Consider the following 17,070-nt stretch of genomic DNA (forward strand, 5'->3'; position numbering starts at 1 on the left):
AGCATCACCTCCGAATAACACACGTGGGAGGCAAAAACAAAAGCGTCACCTCTGACAAACTTAACTGTTCGCCATGACGTCATAGGACCAGTCAAACAGCCAATCAGAGTGCATCTTATGCGCTCCCACACTGGGCACTTAGCCCCCGCCTCAAAGTTGTGCATTAATCCATAATTATATTAATTTATAAATGACTCAGCACCACGAAAAACACACTTTGTTTCCCTGATGCCGGCAGGGGGCGCTAGCGTCGCCTCCGGGCTTTTTATTGAGACATAAAACAATACCAAAAAAAAGGATTAGGCCAAGTTATGCCTCAGTTTGAATATTACGGGCTATTATACAGTCTAAGGCTATCAGTACTGCATTGTACTATTTCAAATGAGAGATGAGAGTTGTTGCAAATCAGGGTTCGTTTCCTGGTTACCATGTTTCCACGGTAATCATGGAACCTGTCAACAAATCTGGAAAACGGAGACGTGGAAGATGTAACAATTGGTAAATAAAAGGTTTACGTTTTTGTCTTTGGCTATAGCCTATATATCTAAACTTTGATACACCAGTCAAGCGATATCCCGTGAACTGCTTTGAGCAGCATTTACAACCGTGGTGTCTCTATGGTTTCATTTTGCAGGACTCTTACGCACGGATCTCCCCCGGACGGGCGCATGTTTCCAGCTGTTGCCGTCGAGAGGCCAGAGAAGCTGGATGACAGCGTGAGCAGACAGGTAGGCTCATTAACATTACAGTATGGTGACTGATACACTGGAGGCGGCTGTCCACAGCTGTGGCATACAGAGTACAGTGCAGAAGGGAGTGTATTGATACATTAAAGTATCTAAACATACTAGAGCCACCACATGTGTACACAAATAAAGGTAAAAAAGTGGTGTATAAAAGTCCCAGAAGTATTCACTGAGAAGAAGAGTATCGATGTGATGATTGATGTGCTATGCTGTAGGCCTGAATGGGATTTAACTGTTGTGTTTATAAAAATGCTATTAAATGAACAAGGGCACATCTTAATCTGTAGAGTAGCTACTGTGCTGCTGTCAAAGAAATGGTTGGCCTGTAAATACTTTCCTCAAAAATGTTTCTCATTAAAAACACACAATGAAATGAAAATAATTTTTTTTTACCAGTGCTTAAAAATGAACTTGAACAGCACATCATAAAATGTATTTAATTTCCACATTGTTGAGGTAATATTAGGAAGCACACACGGGTGTGATGGCCCCACTACATGTAGTTATCCCAGTAAGCCATGCTGGTGAGAAAGCGGCACATAGCTGCGCTTAACTTGTGTTTTGTCCTCCAGGGTCTGTCAGAGCTCCACGAGGCCTGCCTTTACGGCCAGCTGGCTACGGTGCAGCTCCTGGTGGAGTCCAGGCAGGAGTGGGTCAACAGCAGCGATCTGCAGGGTCGCCGGCCTGTTCACATGGTGCTGTCGTCCCGGAGCTCAGCCGACCCCTGCTCCTGCCTCACATACCTGCTGGAGCACGGGGCCGACGTCAACGTGTAAGGGCCTTGTTGTGTGAAGAATTGCTCTGCGCATGTTTTTTACTTTAGGCAGCTGCATTTTCTATTATGGGCTCGTTTATAGATTCTGTCAGCTGGATCCAGTGGCACTCGGCTTATTCAATCACCAAAGTAAAGCGATATAAAAAGAGAAGCTTAGAATAAAAACTGCAGAGAGCAACAGTGAAACTATGATTACAGTGAGATGATGGTGAAAGTTTATAGCTGCTGTTGGAAGGGATAATGATGGTAATGATGATAATTATGACAAAATAAATGGTGATGATGATGATAACAGCAACAAGCTGAGAGAGTTTTTCAACTATCTTTATTTCTGTTATTACAGTACCACAGATTCAGGGACGACCCCGCTGCACCTGGCCGCCTCCGAAGGCCTCCTGGACTGCACGGAGACCCTCATGCGGGCCGGAGCAGATGTGTTGGCCCAGGACAGCATGGGACACACTCCTCTGGATGTGGCCCGCATCTGGTGCCGCAGGAAGGTGGCAAGGTAACGCGCCAAAAGAGAACAGTTCACAAGGAAATGAAGGTTCTGTGAAGCTGTTTCGGTTACAATTGTCAAGACTTCTTGTGTGTTTGTGTGTAGGTATCTGAAGAACTGCATGTGGCAGGAGGAAAAAAAGAAAGAAATGCAGGAGAGGAAGCTGGTTCAAACTTTGTACAGCGATCTCGTGGATGTGGTCAAACTGAATGATCTCAATAAAAAGGTTAGTTTGTGTCTTGTGGAAATCCAATCATCCAACATTAATGAACCCCAAACTGTGACAGAATCAGAGAAACATTCACAGATGTCATGAAAAAAAATCACATCAAAACTGTTTTGGGGTATTCTGTTTATCAAATGTTACTTATTTAACTATAACATGTATACTTCAACAATGTGTAACATATCTAAGAGACTGATCACACTCTCTGCGTGTCCATTTTCAGACACTTGTAGATGAGAAGACGGCAGAGTGGGCGAACAAAAAAGGTTTTCCTCTCCTAAAGGATTTGTCCCCCAGAGTCTTGGTGAGTCGGTACCACACCCAGTGCCTCGCATCGGATCAGAACACTTCTCATCCAGAACGAGCCAAGCAGCAGAGGGAGGGTCCTCCGGAGGACCAGAGCATCTCCACTAAGCAACCTCCAGCCTCATCCTCCAGACCCTGGACCGTCTTCATGGGCCTGCAGCCGGAGAAGCCCCTCAGAGAGCCGGACCTGCGGGACCAAGTCACGGTGTGGAGGGACGGCGGTGGCGGCAGGCGGCCTCATTACACAACCAAGTGGGACGGCACGCGCCGCCCCGCCCCGGACGTGCCTCTGGATGTCCTCGAGAGGGTGTTGTTCCCCAGAGCCTTCCCATCCAGGATCGCCTCCCCTCGGTGCTTTGAGCCACAGGACATTGTGGAGGTCCAGCACAGAGGATACCCCCAGGGGCGGAGCACCTCCCCCTGGACAGAGGTGGCCATGCACCTGCCTGAAGTGCTGGAGCCCGGACACTACTGATCATCGCACTCCGAGACCGGGAATTAGTAGATGTGTGTAAGAAATGTATTAAAACTCTGCTGTTGAAATATGTCATGTATTTTTTTTACATCCAAACCTTGTGGGAGGATGAAAGCGCATGGAGACCTGACGGGTTTTTTAATATACAATTTTGAGGAAATTTACATTAAGTATTGTCATTCCAGGATTATACTTTAGTAAAAGCTCTGCCGCGCCAAGACAATGAAAAATGCCACATGAACGGAGGGGTGAGTGAGAGGTGAGTTAAAAGGTGAGAAAACCTCAGTGAACTGGGTCACCTGTCTCAGATGGATCCCTGTACTCTCACTGGTCCCCCCAGGGAACTGACTCGGCGATCCAGGTGAGGGCTTGTCAGCAGCATGGTTGTGACTGCGAGCTGTGGCCTGTCAGCTTAAGGTGTGTGTGTGTGTGTGTGTGTGTGTCGCAGTTTTGTCTTTTTTCCTTTACTTCACACCTCAGCGGGGGTCACCACAGCCTCAACCTGGTGTGAGCCAGCCACATGGGACTTAAATAACATAAAGCCATCCAACTATGGCTGTCTAGCACACACACACACACAGACCTTTGACGGTGTGGAGTTCAGGGTTGGACAAAAAAAAATAAAAATCCATCGTACTGAAAAATAAATATTACCATTAAATGGGTGAATTAATGTGATTTATTTCCTTGAACACCAACCTGTGAAAAGAACCATTTATTCCAACAGTTATTTCAACAAAATCTTTTATTAAACATTTGTGTGCATACCAGCCTACAAAGAATTGCACTCCGTAATTGGTAAAAAGAATTTCGGCCTCCTCTTTAATAGCACTTTCACCAAACCACTTTGAGCAGCTTTTGTTTCCGACACACGAAAGCTTACCAGAGTCATTGCACAGGTTCGACCTTCACAAGTGTTTCTAGTCGTCTGATGTCGGGTTAAAACTCAACGATCAATGTACAAAAACCTGTTTGTTATTACTGTGATTTTTATTTTGATCTTTTTAAACCAGTCCAGCCAGGTTGCAGACTGCAGTGCTGGTGGTTAATGACTCTGTCGAGACATGAAACACAAACGTCTCAACGTAGCGGATCGTTTTGTGTAAGTGATCCGGACCGGGAGGTATCACTTTCATTTAAGGGCGTTTCAATGATAAAAGTAAGCGCTTTTTAACCCCTTTTACGTGGATGTGATGCGACAGGGCAGAGAGTATTTACATCACGTTTTGTAATTAAAACGTCTCCAATTCGTTACAACTTACCGTCAGACTGAACTCTCTGATTTAAAGTCATCTTTAAAAGTACTGTGGTCTCTAACCTTCTTCATCAAAGTGCTCACTAGTCGTATGTCGTCTAAACGACGGCAGATGTCACAACCCAAAAAGAAAAAAAAATGATAATGACTTATCTGCCAAAGTCCCAACAGGTAGAGATGGTGGTTGACTTTGGACGTACGAAATTAAATACCAAAGTTTAAAAAGATGGAAGAGTTCAACGTGACGATAGGAAAGATCCCTACGAAGAGGTCTCTAGGAGATGATGTTCGCAGTAAAGACAGACGGACAGAAAAACAAAGAGAGACGAACGTGGCCCGCGTCCAGCAGTGAGCTCTGCTCTGTTCATTGGTCCGACTTCTTTATCTGCTCTTCTTCCACTTTGGCCACTGTTTCGTTTTTAGTCCCATCCAGAAACAAATGTCCAAAGTCCTTCCTGCTTCCCCCTTAATCTCCAACACTCTCACGCCCCACCCCCCCCCACCCCATGACCTCCAACCCCCGAGTTTGAGCTCCTCAGTACATTTTCTGTCGGCTGGGCAGCACTGCCTCCTTGAGGAAAGAGAAGACGAGGAGGATCCCGGACCTCTTCCCCCTCTTGCCCTTGGTGAAGTAATTAGACACCACATCGTCTAAAAAGAAAAGAAAACGGGCGTTATATGGTTGTTTTATTTATTCTGTACGGACACCTGGAAGGCAGGAAATGTATCAAAATAAGGAAAGACTGGCACTAATGTAAGATAAATGTATTTATAACCTGTGCTTAAGATAAAGATCAAATTACAATGTACTTTAAACCTTGTAAATATGTTCTGAGGATGTTTATCATAAGTGTAAGGGATCTAAGCTACCGATCAAAAACAACACACAGCTGAAGAGACAAAACAAAGCTCACCTCCTTGTTGCATGGTGGACGGAAGCACGTTTTCCCCCGCCGACAGTGACACAAAGAAGCCGAAGGGGATCACCCACAGGCAGATGGTGAAGTACGCCAGCACCTTGATGCCAAACGAAGCATAAGAGAAATTCAAATGGCAGAAAATCTTTCCGGGCAGTGCAAGGCGTCATAAATCTGAGATGACATTACCTCCGAGAATGGATAATACTCTTGTGCAAAGTACTGGAAGGCCATATAATGGTTCACCACCACCAACACTGGGGAGTGAAGAAGAAACAATGTTGGAAAAGGTAAAACAGAAGAAGAAGAATTAAGTATGTGCGTCATACTGACCGCAGGAGAGGATGAAGTTCGGGGAGCTCAGCAGTATGTAAGGGAACGTCTGCAGGAGGCCGAAGTACACCAAGTTGGTGAAGAGGCCGAGTCCGACCATCAGCACGGGGAAGCCTTCAAAGAGATAGAGACTCGCCAGCACACCTGTCGAGAACTGGACACATTCACACAGACAGGGAATCAGATCACGGGCGTTGTTTAATACATATCTTACTACAGTGTGTTCTTCAAAACAATCCGCTTACTCACCATTATCATGTACTTTATTATTCGACTGGTGGCTACTGTGTATTCTTCTATTAGTTCTGCCAAGTAGTACAGGCCAGCAGCTGGGCGAGGACGAAAACAATGTTAGAATGAATCAACCAAACAGGAAAAATAGCAGAAACAGAGACGCCATTCTTTGTCAAATCACACTGCTAAATTTATCAACTTTATCCGCCACTTTTGCTGGAAATCAACAAATATTTAGGTGTCAAAAAAAAGCGATTTGTTAATTTCGATAGTGTGGTAAGAGACAATTTCTATTCCAGAATATGTCGGACATTGCATCGTTATGTTTATTACTAAGAGGATAGTGGTACCACTTTTAGTACCACAAATGGCCCCAACAGAACACTATCTAAATAGCTTACTTTGAGGAATATTAACACAACTTTCTATAAATCTTTATGTAGCGATCAAAGAATAAATAAAGAACAGTGTGAGTAAGACCAGAGATTCAAGGCCAAGCACAGCCCAAAAAGACTGTACATGTCAAAACATGTACGCCAGGTGACAGCTCCCAGAGCAGAGGCCCATGGGAGAGTAGAGAGAGAGCAGAAGAGCAACAGCAAACTGCTTCGCTCTTTTGACTTTTGGACATGTTTCAAGTGCTTTTTCTTTTAACCTTAAACATATCTATTGATAAGAGGTGGAAAGATGCGGCATGCTGTATAGAGTAAGGCACTCACGGGTCACACGTGCTCTTTCACCTAGTTTTGATAACAGTGTCACATTGTTGCAATGCTACAAAAGCAGCTTATGAGGAAAGCTACTAAATAAGGCAGTCGTTGGTAATAACAGCCGGTAATCCATTGATTAAACGCTCGAAAATATCTCATTTTCAGAGAAGCCAAATGTGCCGTATTAATGTTAATAAGTTTGTAATAAACAGATGCTTTTTGCGATGGACTGATGTGATGCTTTAGTCATGCTGTAACCGACTTATAAAGCATTGGTAAATGCTTGATTCATGCAGATAAGTCCAGTTTGCCTTATTAGAAAGTGGTACCATCATTGCACCTAATGGTGGTTTGTGTTTGCAGGCGGATTCAGCTCAGCAAACATGGACATGATTGTTCCTTGATCCAGTCTCTAGAGAGCAGACAGAGACCTGACAAGCACGATGAGTGTGACCGACACTGACAGAGCTCGACAGTCAACAGCCACACCTGACAGCTGCAGCAGGTGTTTACGTGGCCAGGTGACTAACTGACAACGTGGCTCCTAAAAAATAAAAGTTTTTGGAGCAAACTCAACATGTTGTTGGTACTGCTTGTAACAGACATTGTGACTGAACTAAAGTTCTTTGCTGAGGCATTAACTGATTGATTAACTCCAGTTTGAATCGATAAGAGAGAGCGAGAGCGCGAGCGAGAGAGAGAATGCTAAATGCTAGCTCAGTATTAGCAAACATAGCAGTGTCTCAAGAAAACTATTTAAAATCCAGAAATGTTAAACTCTAACCACAATACCTTATAGTACTTTTACTTAATGCTATACCGCCGGAACATACGTAACGTTACCATCTTTAAAGAGTACAATAATCTAAACAGCATCTTGTATTCGTTGCACATAACTGCCAGTGCTAGATAGCTAGCTAGCAAAACATGCTATCAGCACTTCGGTGGACTAACAATCGTATTACTTATTTCTGAGGCAAACTTACTGCTGCATTGTATTATTAACACATTCGTCAAAGCTAGTAGAGTCGCTGCTTTGTGAAACGGAGCCCCGTTACCGTTACATAGTGCCACTTCACCTGCCGACTTGGTCCGCTAGCATTAGCAAGCTATCAGTAGCTAGCTAGCACTTGCAGGGATTTCCCAGCATGCACTTACCTATTGCTAGAGTGACGAAGGATATCTGGATGACTAGCGACAGCCAGCTCAGTAAATAAATAAACCACATCTCTCTGCATATGAAACAACACACACACAAATGTGGGAAAAAATAATACAGAAAACAGCTAGCTGGCTGCTAACTAGCGTTAGTGCACCATGTAGAGCTCAAAGTTCCTCCCCCCGGTGTTTTTTGAGTCCAGGCTGAGCAGAGGAGAAAAGAAGGGCCTCACGGAGGAGACGGTTTGGTTATAGCGCCCTCTGTGGTTGGAGGAGAGAAGTGCAGTAGCGTCACAATTACTGTATTAGGCTCCTAAGAAATACATTGTAGATGGCTACATTTACTATGTTATTATTCAACTGTGAGTGCATATATTTACAGTTTGCCTCTAATTCACCTACGACACATCTTTATGAAACCTTCATTTACATGGGAAACATACTGTAAACACACTATTTTAAAGGCTTTACAGTGCAATACTTGCACAAAGATGCACAGTTTGGGTGTTAATGCCAAAGTTCACACAGTATCATAATTGTCTCTCGTTAACACGCCCTTTATTTTCAGTATCCTTGAATATAGAGTATCAGTTTCAGAACCTCCTGTCTCGCTTTCATTACCTGTATGTCTCTATCTCCTGCTTTCTCTCTCTCTCTCTCTCTCTCTCTCACACACACACACACACACACACACACACCCACCGGCTTTCATGTGCATTGATTCACTAACACTGAGGGGACAGAATACATTACTGCATCCCAAAAAGCTAACACCTTTGAGACCGAGGAGGAAAACAATAAAACATGTATGCAGGAGAGTGAAAAGGCAGACCTTCTAGTAAAAGGAGCTAAATAAAGTAAATATATAATGTGAAACAGTGTGAAGACACTAAAATGGTGTCGGAGTCAAAGGTGAGAGTAATTTCATCTTTTTCAAATGCTTTTAACAAAGGGAGATAGATAGATAGTGTGGTGTCAGGGTGTGGGGTCTGTATTCATTCATGCATGCTCACATATATACATTATCTGTGTGGAGGTGAGAAAACAGAAGGCGACCTGCCGCATTTAAAGATACTTTCAGGAGGAAGCGTCCAGGTCACCTGAGGCTCTTATCTTAACAACACCTCTGGGTTTCGGGTGTGAGAGCTCTAATGTGCCGAAATAAATGGCGGCCTCCATTCTTCTGCTGGCTCGAGCTCTAAGAGACAGACACCTCAGGAGAGAAGTGAGTATTCATATAATATAGTGTTTTTTATGGCTCTGGCTATTTTTCATCTATATTCTGCAGCATGGAAAAAAAAATCCTGTAACATGCACTTAGATCAGATGAAACCCAGGCACCCAAAAAGAATGATGTTGGACATTAAACAAGGCTGAATGAGTTTCATTCCCTTTGACATGCAACAAGTACTGAAGCAGGCCTGGGTTAAATGGCGTTTTCATGGTTTTTCTGAAACCCTGAATGTGTAATTTTATTTTTCTTTGCAATGTACACCTCCATCTCTGGTACTCCCAGGAGAATAAAACAAACATTAAGAACTGATTTCGGACATTATTTTCATCACAACTCAAGGCTTTATTTGAACTTTTCAATAGAGGCCAAGATCAACTGACATTTCATTGTGAATGGTAACAAAAGCAATGCATTCATGTATTAATTCAAAACATCTGGAAGGATATAATTGGTTCCTCTGAGGTTAAAATTTAAAAAAGGCCTTCAGTTAATCAATTACAAATAAAAAAGAAGGAAAGAGTTCTCAGAAAGCTTTCAGTTTTCCTGGCTGATGATCAGTGCTGACGCTCTGATGCGAGAGTCTCTCTTCTCTCTGTTCTGTTTCAGCCTCCGGAGCACAGGGGCACTGCCGCTCTCGCCCGCCCAGGGAGCGTCTCCTGCTGCTGGGACACACTGTGGACCCGGCTGGGGGTCTGACCAAGAGATTACCTGAAGTTAGTCTCGCATCCAGACACTTCGTTCTGATTATAAATACTTCAGAGGCAAAAATACTCTTTGCGTGCAGATCAAATGTTGAGCCTGGAAGTGATCTGGTGGTTACTTTTAACTCTTTATCTTTCCTTTAAAATACATTACAGCGTATTTGCAAGAAAATACTAATGCAATTAAAAAATAAAGAATGAAATAATTAAAAAAATTGTAAAACAATGAAAGTAAAAGACAGGCGACGGTCTTTCCTTGTTAGTGACCTCATAGTATTAAAGGAAGACTCCAACATTTTGGAGCATTCTCTTGCTTGCTGTTAAATCGTCTGTTTTGCATTATATCCCTTTGAGAGTCAAAATATGCTGTCAAAAGACCACAAACTGTCGTTTTTTTCGATCCAGAACTGGATTTCTAACCTCATTAAAAGCTTTAGTATTGAGAAACATATCGCCGCATTGCTTCTTCTCAAACACAGTCGAAAGGGGAATCATTTCAGCCCGTAGCTTCCTAGAGCAGCTATCTGTGATGTACAGCAGACCTCTCACATGGACACACAAGAAACTAGACAATAACAATATCAACCTAAACCCCCTTTAGCAGAAATAAAGGACAAAGAGACGCCACACACGGTAGCATCATTGTGAACGTAGAGGAGTGGCAGCGTACCCCGTGTTTGGTCCTGGTTCTCCCCCATCGCTCTCCTCCTCCTCTGGAGCACCTGCAGGAGCTCCGCTTCTCCATTATTTCGGCCTCGTCTGGACGGCGCTCTGCGGAGCTGCTGACGTTTCATGTTGTCCTGGTGTGTAGAAAAGGTCAAAGATGCGTTTTTAAAACGCAGTGGCTTGAGTTGCCATTTGTCACTCTGGTGTTTTGCTTTCAGTTGATGTACATTACCAGTATTCCTTTCAACTCCCCGACAGCGGATTTTCTGTTTTCACTCCTCTGATCCTGCAAGAAGTTTTGGGAATAATTTGGAACTGCTATATAATAAAAAACTAAAAAGGAACAAATGTGTATGAGGATAACTGACCTTCCATGAGCTGTCATCCTCCTGTGAGCAGAGAAGTCGTTAGTATTCAGAGTTTATCATTTATCACTTTGTTTTTTTTGTTCCTATACAAGTTCCTCTGCTCATTTAAAAGCCCCAAAAGATGCAAACACACAATACAATCAACGGGGAATCTGTCCACCTGTGTTCTCTTCATGGGCCTCAGGACGATGCCTCTCTTTATTCTCTCCATCATTTCATCCACCGCTTTCGTCTGCATGTCCAACAACGGTGCTGCTTCTTAAAGATTAGAGATGGAAAACATATTTAAACCTGTTTCAAGCCTTTAGGACTGAGAGCTCATTGTTATGGAGTGCGTACTGCATCTAATTTGTGTTCAAATGAGGTAAAAGTAAAGTACAGGGTTTTGAGAAACCAGGAAAAATTAAAACATTCAGGATAAATCTCGTCTTCAGGGGGAAAAGTATGTTTTTTGGAAGAGTGACTCACTGTTTTGATCAGCTTTAGTGGCTCTTTCTTTTCTCCTGATTCTCAGGAAATCAAGTGAACTTGGCACAGAGAGAAAGAGAGAGAGGGGGGAGGGGGGGGGGGGTCACATTGTCATACACGGTGACATGGTGTTTTACAATTCATAAATATTAAAAGGCCTCAGTCATTAGGGTGTAAAAAGCCTCTGATACAGTATTTAAACTGACTGGCTTTAATTAAACATACTTGGTGACAGCAGTGTGTGGTGGAGGAAGAGGGGGGGGGGGGAGGAGGTGGAGCAGGAGCGGCTTTCTCCTCTGGTTCTTCCGGCCTGCTCAGCGTTTCTTGTAGCTGTTTCACTACAAAAGGAAGATCGTCAGTTTCATAAGCCAAGAGAGCGTTCGCCCGCTAAATACAAAGCGATATTGACCCGCTTTACACGAAACAAGCGGCTCATTCAAGGAGAAAAGACTCCAAGATCATTGAGGCAGAGATTTGTTTTTTTAGGAAGCATCTGAGTACACAGCTTGTAGTGTCTATGACGTCATTCGTACAAAGGATGTTTTGGAGCGTAGATAGGAGTCAGGAAATCCACATCTGTGCGGCGAGATGGAGCTGAGGTGGGTTAGGCCGCCACTTCTTAATCATGCCTCCAATTAACCTTTAATATCTTCTCTTGAACAACAACATTAGGAGCTTGCTTTTGACCCTTTCCTGCAGCTACCATTGAGCACGTTTGCCAAGAAATGTCCCGTCCCCCCCCGCCGCCCCCTCGCTACCTTCCTCCTGGAGCTGCACGACGCAGCCGTTAGCTCCACACAGCTGCGTCTCCAAGGCCTTCTTCTCCTCCTCGCTCCCCTCCAGCTGTTCCCTCAGGTTCTGCAGCTCAGAGAGGACGGCGCTCTGGTCCACGGCGCTCTGACTCCGTCTTACCTGAAAGACATGGGATGAAAGAAACAGGGTGCATGATGAAGAACATAAATAGACCCTTTCGCTCTGGCTTTTATCTATACCGTCCACACACACCTGGTCCTGGTAGCAGCGCTGTATATCACACAGGGCCAGGCTGATGTTGGAGATCTGCTCCAGCGCCTGCTGCAGCCGCAGCTGCAGGCCGGTCTCCGAGCTCTGCGGCAGCGTCTCGCTCTCGCCGCGGGCCGCAAACATCTGACGAGACAAACAACTAATTCACCTTCTGACATCATGAGCACATGGAAAATGGAAAAGAAATCCGTCGATGGCAATGGGCCACAATCAGAGGGGGGGGGGGGGGGAAACAAAGTGAGATCTGAATAGCTGGTTGTTAATTTTCTCCCCCAGGAGGTTGTCACAATGCAGAGAGTGTTTTCAAACCGGTGTGTCACCGAGCAATGACTTCCTCATCAGCTGCATGGAAGAATAGAAACAAAGCGCATAATGCAAAACTCAAAAATGTCAAGCTTTGCCTTGATTCACTGAGGAAATCTGATTCTTTCCTGTACGGTGTGACAAATAAATACACCAGCTACAGTTCATTTAGAGCTAATAAATGACCAGAGTGATGCAAACAAACATTTTGCTCTTCTGGATGAGCTCACGTGATGTTGTTAATGTATATACAGATAAACATGTTGATCAGTTAGGTTGGATTAGATAACGTTATTAATCCACAAAGGCCTGCACATCAAATCACAGCAGAGCACATATGAAAGACACACTGCCACAATGCAACACAAACACACAATTCTAAACGTATTCAAAGAGGATATTAAAGCAGCTCAGGAGCGCATCTAGCCACTGAATAAACAGGTATTAAATACCAGCGATAGAAGGCCGACAATAAGAGATGCGCATGAAAATTGGACCAATAAAAGAGGTTTCATTTTTTAATTATTATTTTGTTACCAGAAACTGGCACATTGTGAATATATTGGCTCCTGGGAAAAATATCAGAATGAGCCCTAAAAGCCTCTCCTGTGTAATCTGAGTGTGTAGTTGTAAGAAACAATACAAAAGGAGGGAAAGGATCTCAATGTATTCATATTGGATTCACTGTTGAATGGACACTTTATGAGAGCAGGATCAGAGAACAGGAAGTGTGAGGGAGGGGGAAAAAATATCAGTTTTCATTTCTGTGTTTTTGTTTTTTTAAGGACAGACTGAAGCAGCGAGGTTTAGTGAGCTCTGTTTCAGCACACGGCAGCACGAGGCCCCGCGCTGCAAAGCACACCGCTCTAATCTCGGTCTCCCCTTCAGCAGAGAGCAATTTTCACACAGCAATTAGCACAATTATTTCATACACACAAACACACAGCTACAACCAGACACGGCTACACAAACAGACAAAGACGCAGACACAAAACAACCCCCCGCCGCCCCTTCCAAATTGTTTCCTGTTTTGAGGCCCTGCGTCATTATACCACCATGCATCACAGAGGAGAGGTGTGAATGGTTGGTGTTTTCAAAACACATGAAAACAGACAAATAGTAGTGCATACAAGAGGCATTCAGCACAGGGGGGTCTTTTAACATGAATTGAGAAAAACGGGAGGGGGGGGGGGATTGTGTGAACAGTTGGGGGTCCTTTTCACAGGTAAGGACCCCTGCGAGGCGGCCCATTGTGAGGCTGTCCGGTAAATGGAGGACGCTGCGCACAAAGGCGACAATTGCTATATGCTCGGCAAAATATAAAGGTGTCAGGCAAAGACAGGTTGTGCTTAAAGACCACTATTCTCCTTCACCGGCAGTGATGACCACTAATTACGGGGAAGGGAGGGGCTAAATGGGAAGGGAAGGGAACAGAGAGACGGTTTTTGAAAGAAAAGGCCTTCATTATAGGCGCAGCTGGGGCAGCAAAAAACGGTGCTGTGTGTGGGGGTGTTTGTGTGTGTGTTTGGGTATTTGGATTTTAAGTGAATCTGTGTTTTTACAGCTTGTATACGAGTGTGTGTCCGCTTTTGTCTTGTGTGTGTGAACGCTTTGCCCCACGCAGAGAGCCTGGATGTGACCAAAGTGTCATCGGTGTGAAAACAGAGAATGGAGACCCCCTTCTCCTGTCCCGCCACATCATCTGACAGCGGAGGTGTGTGTGTGTGTGTGTGTGTGTGTCTCCCTTCCCCCCTGTCCGAATGTCCGTCTGTTCGCCGTAGCCGCCCGAAGGTCAACGCTCTAACACTCATGTTCCCTTCCTGTGGCACGACCTGTCACCCTCAGTGTCTATAGGTGTGAATGTATGACAAAATGTTTTGTGCATTGCAGAAAACACACACACACACACACACACACACACACACACACATGGGAATGCCACGCGCTCACACCTGGTGGGCGAAGACTTCAGCGTGCTGCCGGAGGCCCAGCTCCAGCTCCAGCTTCTGAGACATTTCTGTGAACTCCTCTGTGACAAGCTGGGAGACTGTGCACACACACACACACACACACACACACACACACAACATTAACAGGTATATTCAATGGCATTCATGATGTTTTTGATTAAAAAATGAAAATGAAATGGACTGAAATGCTTAATTTCTGAAGAAAAATGAATCAAATATGACACCCAATTAATCACGTTATATCACTTATGAAGCAAAAAAATGCCATTTATTTGCTCATTCAAGTCTTTCAATTATGAGGCTGCTTTTTTCTGCAAAATAACATTCCAGACACAAACGTTGTTTTGGGATGGCAGCAGAAATCTCACAGACAGATATCTCAAAACCTGCAGCAGATAGAACCAAATCTAACGTTAAAAGGATCCTTTTGGAGTGTGGCTGGACAAATCAATAAGTGGGGATAAAGGAACATTTTTCACTATTTCTGACATTTTAGAATAAATAATTATTTACTTGTTGCTATTTGGAAAAAGAATATTGATAGATTAATGATGAAAATATTTATTAGCTGCAGTCCGAATTGAACGAGGACTCACCGCATTTGATTTTATTCATGGCCTTGTTTTGTTTGCTCATTTTCCTCAGGAGGGCCTCTTTCTCCTCGACCTCCAGAGCAAGCTGAGAGAAAAAGTCTGTGATAAGACTCCAGGTACACACACACACACACACACACACACGCACACACACACACAGACACACACACTGATGTACCTGCTCTCTAAGTTGGACTTGCTCTCTGGTCAGATCCTCCACTTGTTGCTCCAGCTGCAGCTTCTCAGCCAACAGACCGTCCACTGACGCCTGCAGCTCTGACACACACACACACACACACACACACACACAGAAACACAGAATATTTGGCTATTTGGTTTGCAATGCAGACACAACAATAAGCCAGTTATCCCAGTTTGACTTCTAGTTTTGAATTCTGTCTAACCTGCGATCAGAGCTTGATTCTCCATCAGCAGCGTCTCTTCGCCGCAGTCGTCTACCTCATCACAGTCAACCGCAGAGTCCGCCTCTAGTTCAAAGGTCACGGCAGCCAAGTTTTCAGGCAGCTCGGGGATGAGCGGCATCACCATCTGGCTCGTCCGCTTCAGCACTTTGTTCTCTTTGCTCACCTATCAACAGAGGAGATAATGGTGCATCTGGAGGTTTGTGTTATGTGAGGGAAGGGAAGGAAAGGAAACAACACAAAAGAAAACAAAAGGAGAGGAATGTAGAAAAGAAAAGCAAAGGAAAGGACAGGAAAGTAAAGGAATGAAAAGGAAACATATAAGGAAAGGAAAGGACATAGGAGAGAAAAGGACCAAGAGTAGAAAGACATACTTTGACAGCCAGCGCCTCAGCACTCTCCCTGCAGGAGCGCTCAATCTGGAACTGCATCTCCAGTACATTTATCTCTTTCAAGAGCTGATTGGAGACTAGAAATAAAAGGAGACGAGTTGTTACAGAGCAAGGAGACGTCTGACTTAAATTGCACAGAATCAGCCAGACACCTTTTTTATGTCATACTGCCTACAGATGTGAATTAGAGTGTGATGCATTCTGGGATAGTATGCTGAATGTGGACAAGAAGGTAAAATAAAGAAACACATGATTCTCACTTTCCTCTAGTTCGGACAGTCTCTGGTTGGCTTCATCCCTCTGAATTTCCAGGATCTCACACTTACAATAAAACATCAACAAACAAACAGAAAAGCAAAACAGGAGAAAAAGATGACAACAAATTGATGTGTTTGATTTTATTCACTTTATGCACATTAGACAGCAGCTTTAATTAACCTCATCATTTGCTGCCCATCACTAACAGTGATACCTGAATGTCTCCCTCATCTTCGGAAGAGAAACCCGTCTCTCCGTCAGACTCTGTGGGGACAAGAAGATCTTTATCAAAAGGGCCGGCGGCATCAGAGAAAGAAAAGACGCTCAGCTGGATGCTCACATCCTGTCTGACTGCAAGAGGAACTACAGAGGCCGCCTGAGGAGGAGCAATACAGGAAGTGAAATCACAGAAGGATCATAAAAACACGTTTCACTTTCTGTGGCCCCCAACTCAAAAGTTTACACTATCCACTGTTTCTGTGCGGATTAAACAAATTAGATATAAACGTGTTCATTTGTGAGCTTTAGAGGTGCTAGGACAGAGCCAGGCTAGCTGTTTCCCCCTGTTTCCAGTCTTTGTGCTAAGCTAAGCTAACCCAGCTGATGACAACATCCACCATTTAAAAAAAACAGCTTTTATTGAATGAACAGCTGCAAGAAATGGAAGCATTTTGTTGTTCATGAAAGGTCATTTTGAACTTTTTCATACACCGAACCGCCAACATTTAAGAAATAAAACCCCTTTATAATCTTACTCCACAAGTCCACAATAAATAACATGACTTAATACGATACCGTGGATTCTTATTGAAACCGTTAAGCTCATCATGTGACTAAAATAAAACCTCAGCACCAGTTTATATCCACATCATCAAGTCTTACCTGCTGCTGCTCCGTCCTCACCTTGTGCCCACATCCCGCCGTCTGCACAGTTATCAAGCTTTTAGCTCCTCGGTATAAAAATAAGAAATTAAGCTTCACATTCAAGCACAAACGAAAGCCTGCTTTCTGTCTGAGCGGCAGTCGGCTTGCTATTTA

The 17,070-nt window shown here is 44.0% G+C and overlaps 3 protein-coding genes across 3 annotated transcripts; 1 reads left to right on the forward strand and 2 right to left on the reverse strand.

The window, feature by feature from the left end:
• Positions 1-445: 445 nt before the first annotated feature.
• On the forward strand, positions 446-3,027 carry ankrd53 (ankyrin repeat domain 53). Its single transcript, XM_076092419.1, has 6 exons — positions 446-498; positions 635-728; positions 1,319-1,518; positions 1,865-2,029; positions 2,126-2,246; positions 2,470-3,027. The coding sequence occupies exons 1-6, from the start codon at positions 446-448 to the stop codon at positions 3,025-3,027; spliced, it is 1,191 nt and encodes a 396-aa protein (XP_075948534.1).
• Positions 3,028-3,754: 727 nt separating this feature from the next.
• Positions 3,755-7,830, reverse strand: tex261 (testis expressed 261). Its single transcript, XM_076092578.1, has 6 exons — positions 7,635-7,830; positions 5,782-5,861; positions 5,533-5,686; positions 5,389-5,456; positions 5,197-5,299; positions 3,755-4,933 (listed from the first exon to the last, which is right to left on the reverse strand). Exons 1-6 carry the CDS (start codon positions 7,702-7,704, stop codon positions 4,818-4,820), a joined length of 591 nt encoding a protein of 196 aa, XP_075948693.1. The 5' UTR covers positions 7,705-7,830; the 3' UTR covers positions 3,755-4,817.
• Positions 7,831-9,186: 1,356 nt separating this feature from the next.
• Positions 9,187-17,070, reverse strand: shtn2 (shootin 2). The gene is given in 18 exon segments (XM_076092579.1): positions 9,187-9,560; positions 10,240-10,369; positions 10,468-10,521; positions 10,604-10,624; positions 10,764-10,861; positions 11,072-11,130; positions 11,297-11,338; positions 11,340-11,409; positions 11,830-11,983; positions 12,077-12,217; positions 14,350-14,444; positions 14,964-15,045; positions 15,139-15,236; positions 15,365-15,548; positions 15,757-15,851; positions 16,035-16,095; positions 16,247-16,296; positions 16,915-17,070. Coding segments are annotated over 18 exon segments (1,626 nt in total). The 5' UTR covers positions 16,949-17,070; the 3' UTR covers positions 9,187-9,402.

This window comes from Anarhichas minor, unplaced genomic scaffold, assembly GCF_050575085.1.
Source record: "Anarhichas minor isolate MPS153535 unplaced genomic scaffold, ASM5057508v1 ptg000016l, whole genome shotgun sequence".
Taxonomy (NCBI): domain Eukaryota; kingdom Metazoa; phylum Chordata; class Actinopteri; order Perciformes; family Anarhichadidae; genus Anarhichas; species Anarhichas minor.

Bases quoted from the DNA above. Each gene is read 5' to 3' on its own strand.
- ankrd53 (XM_076092419.1), top strand. From the start codon at position 446: ATGGAACCTGTCAACAAATCTGGAAAACGGAGACGTGGAAGATGTAAC. The intron at 499-634 runs GTAAATAAAAGG...TTCATTTTGCAG, and splicing joins CGTGGAAGATGTAACAATTG to GACTCTTACGCACGGATCTC. The intron at 2,247-2,469 runs GTTAGTTTGTGT...GTCCATTTTCAG, and splicing joins TGAATGATCTCAATAAAAAG to ACACTTGTAGATGAGAAGAC.
- tex261 (XM_076092578.1), bottom strand. From the start codon at position 7,704: ATGTGGTTTATTTATTTACTGAGCTGGCTGTCGCTAGTCATCCAGATA. The intron at 5,457-5,532 runs GTCAGTATGACG...TTCACTCCCCAG, and splicing joins GAACTTCATCCTCTCCTGCG to TGTTGGTGGTGGTGAACCAT. The intron at 4,934-5,196 runs GTGAGCTTTGTT...TTTTCTTTTTAG, and splicing joins GTCCACCATGCAACAAGGAG to ACGATGTGGTGTCTAATTAC.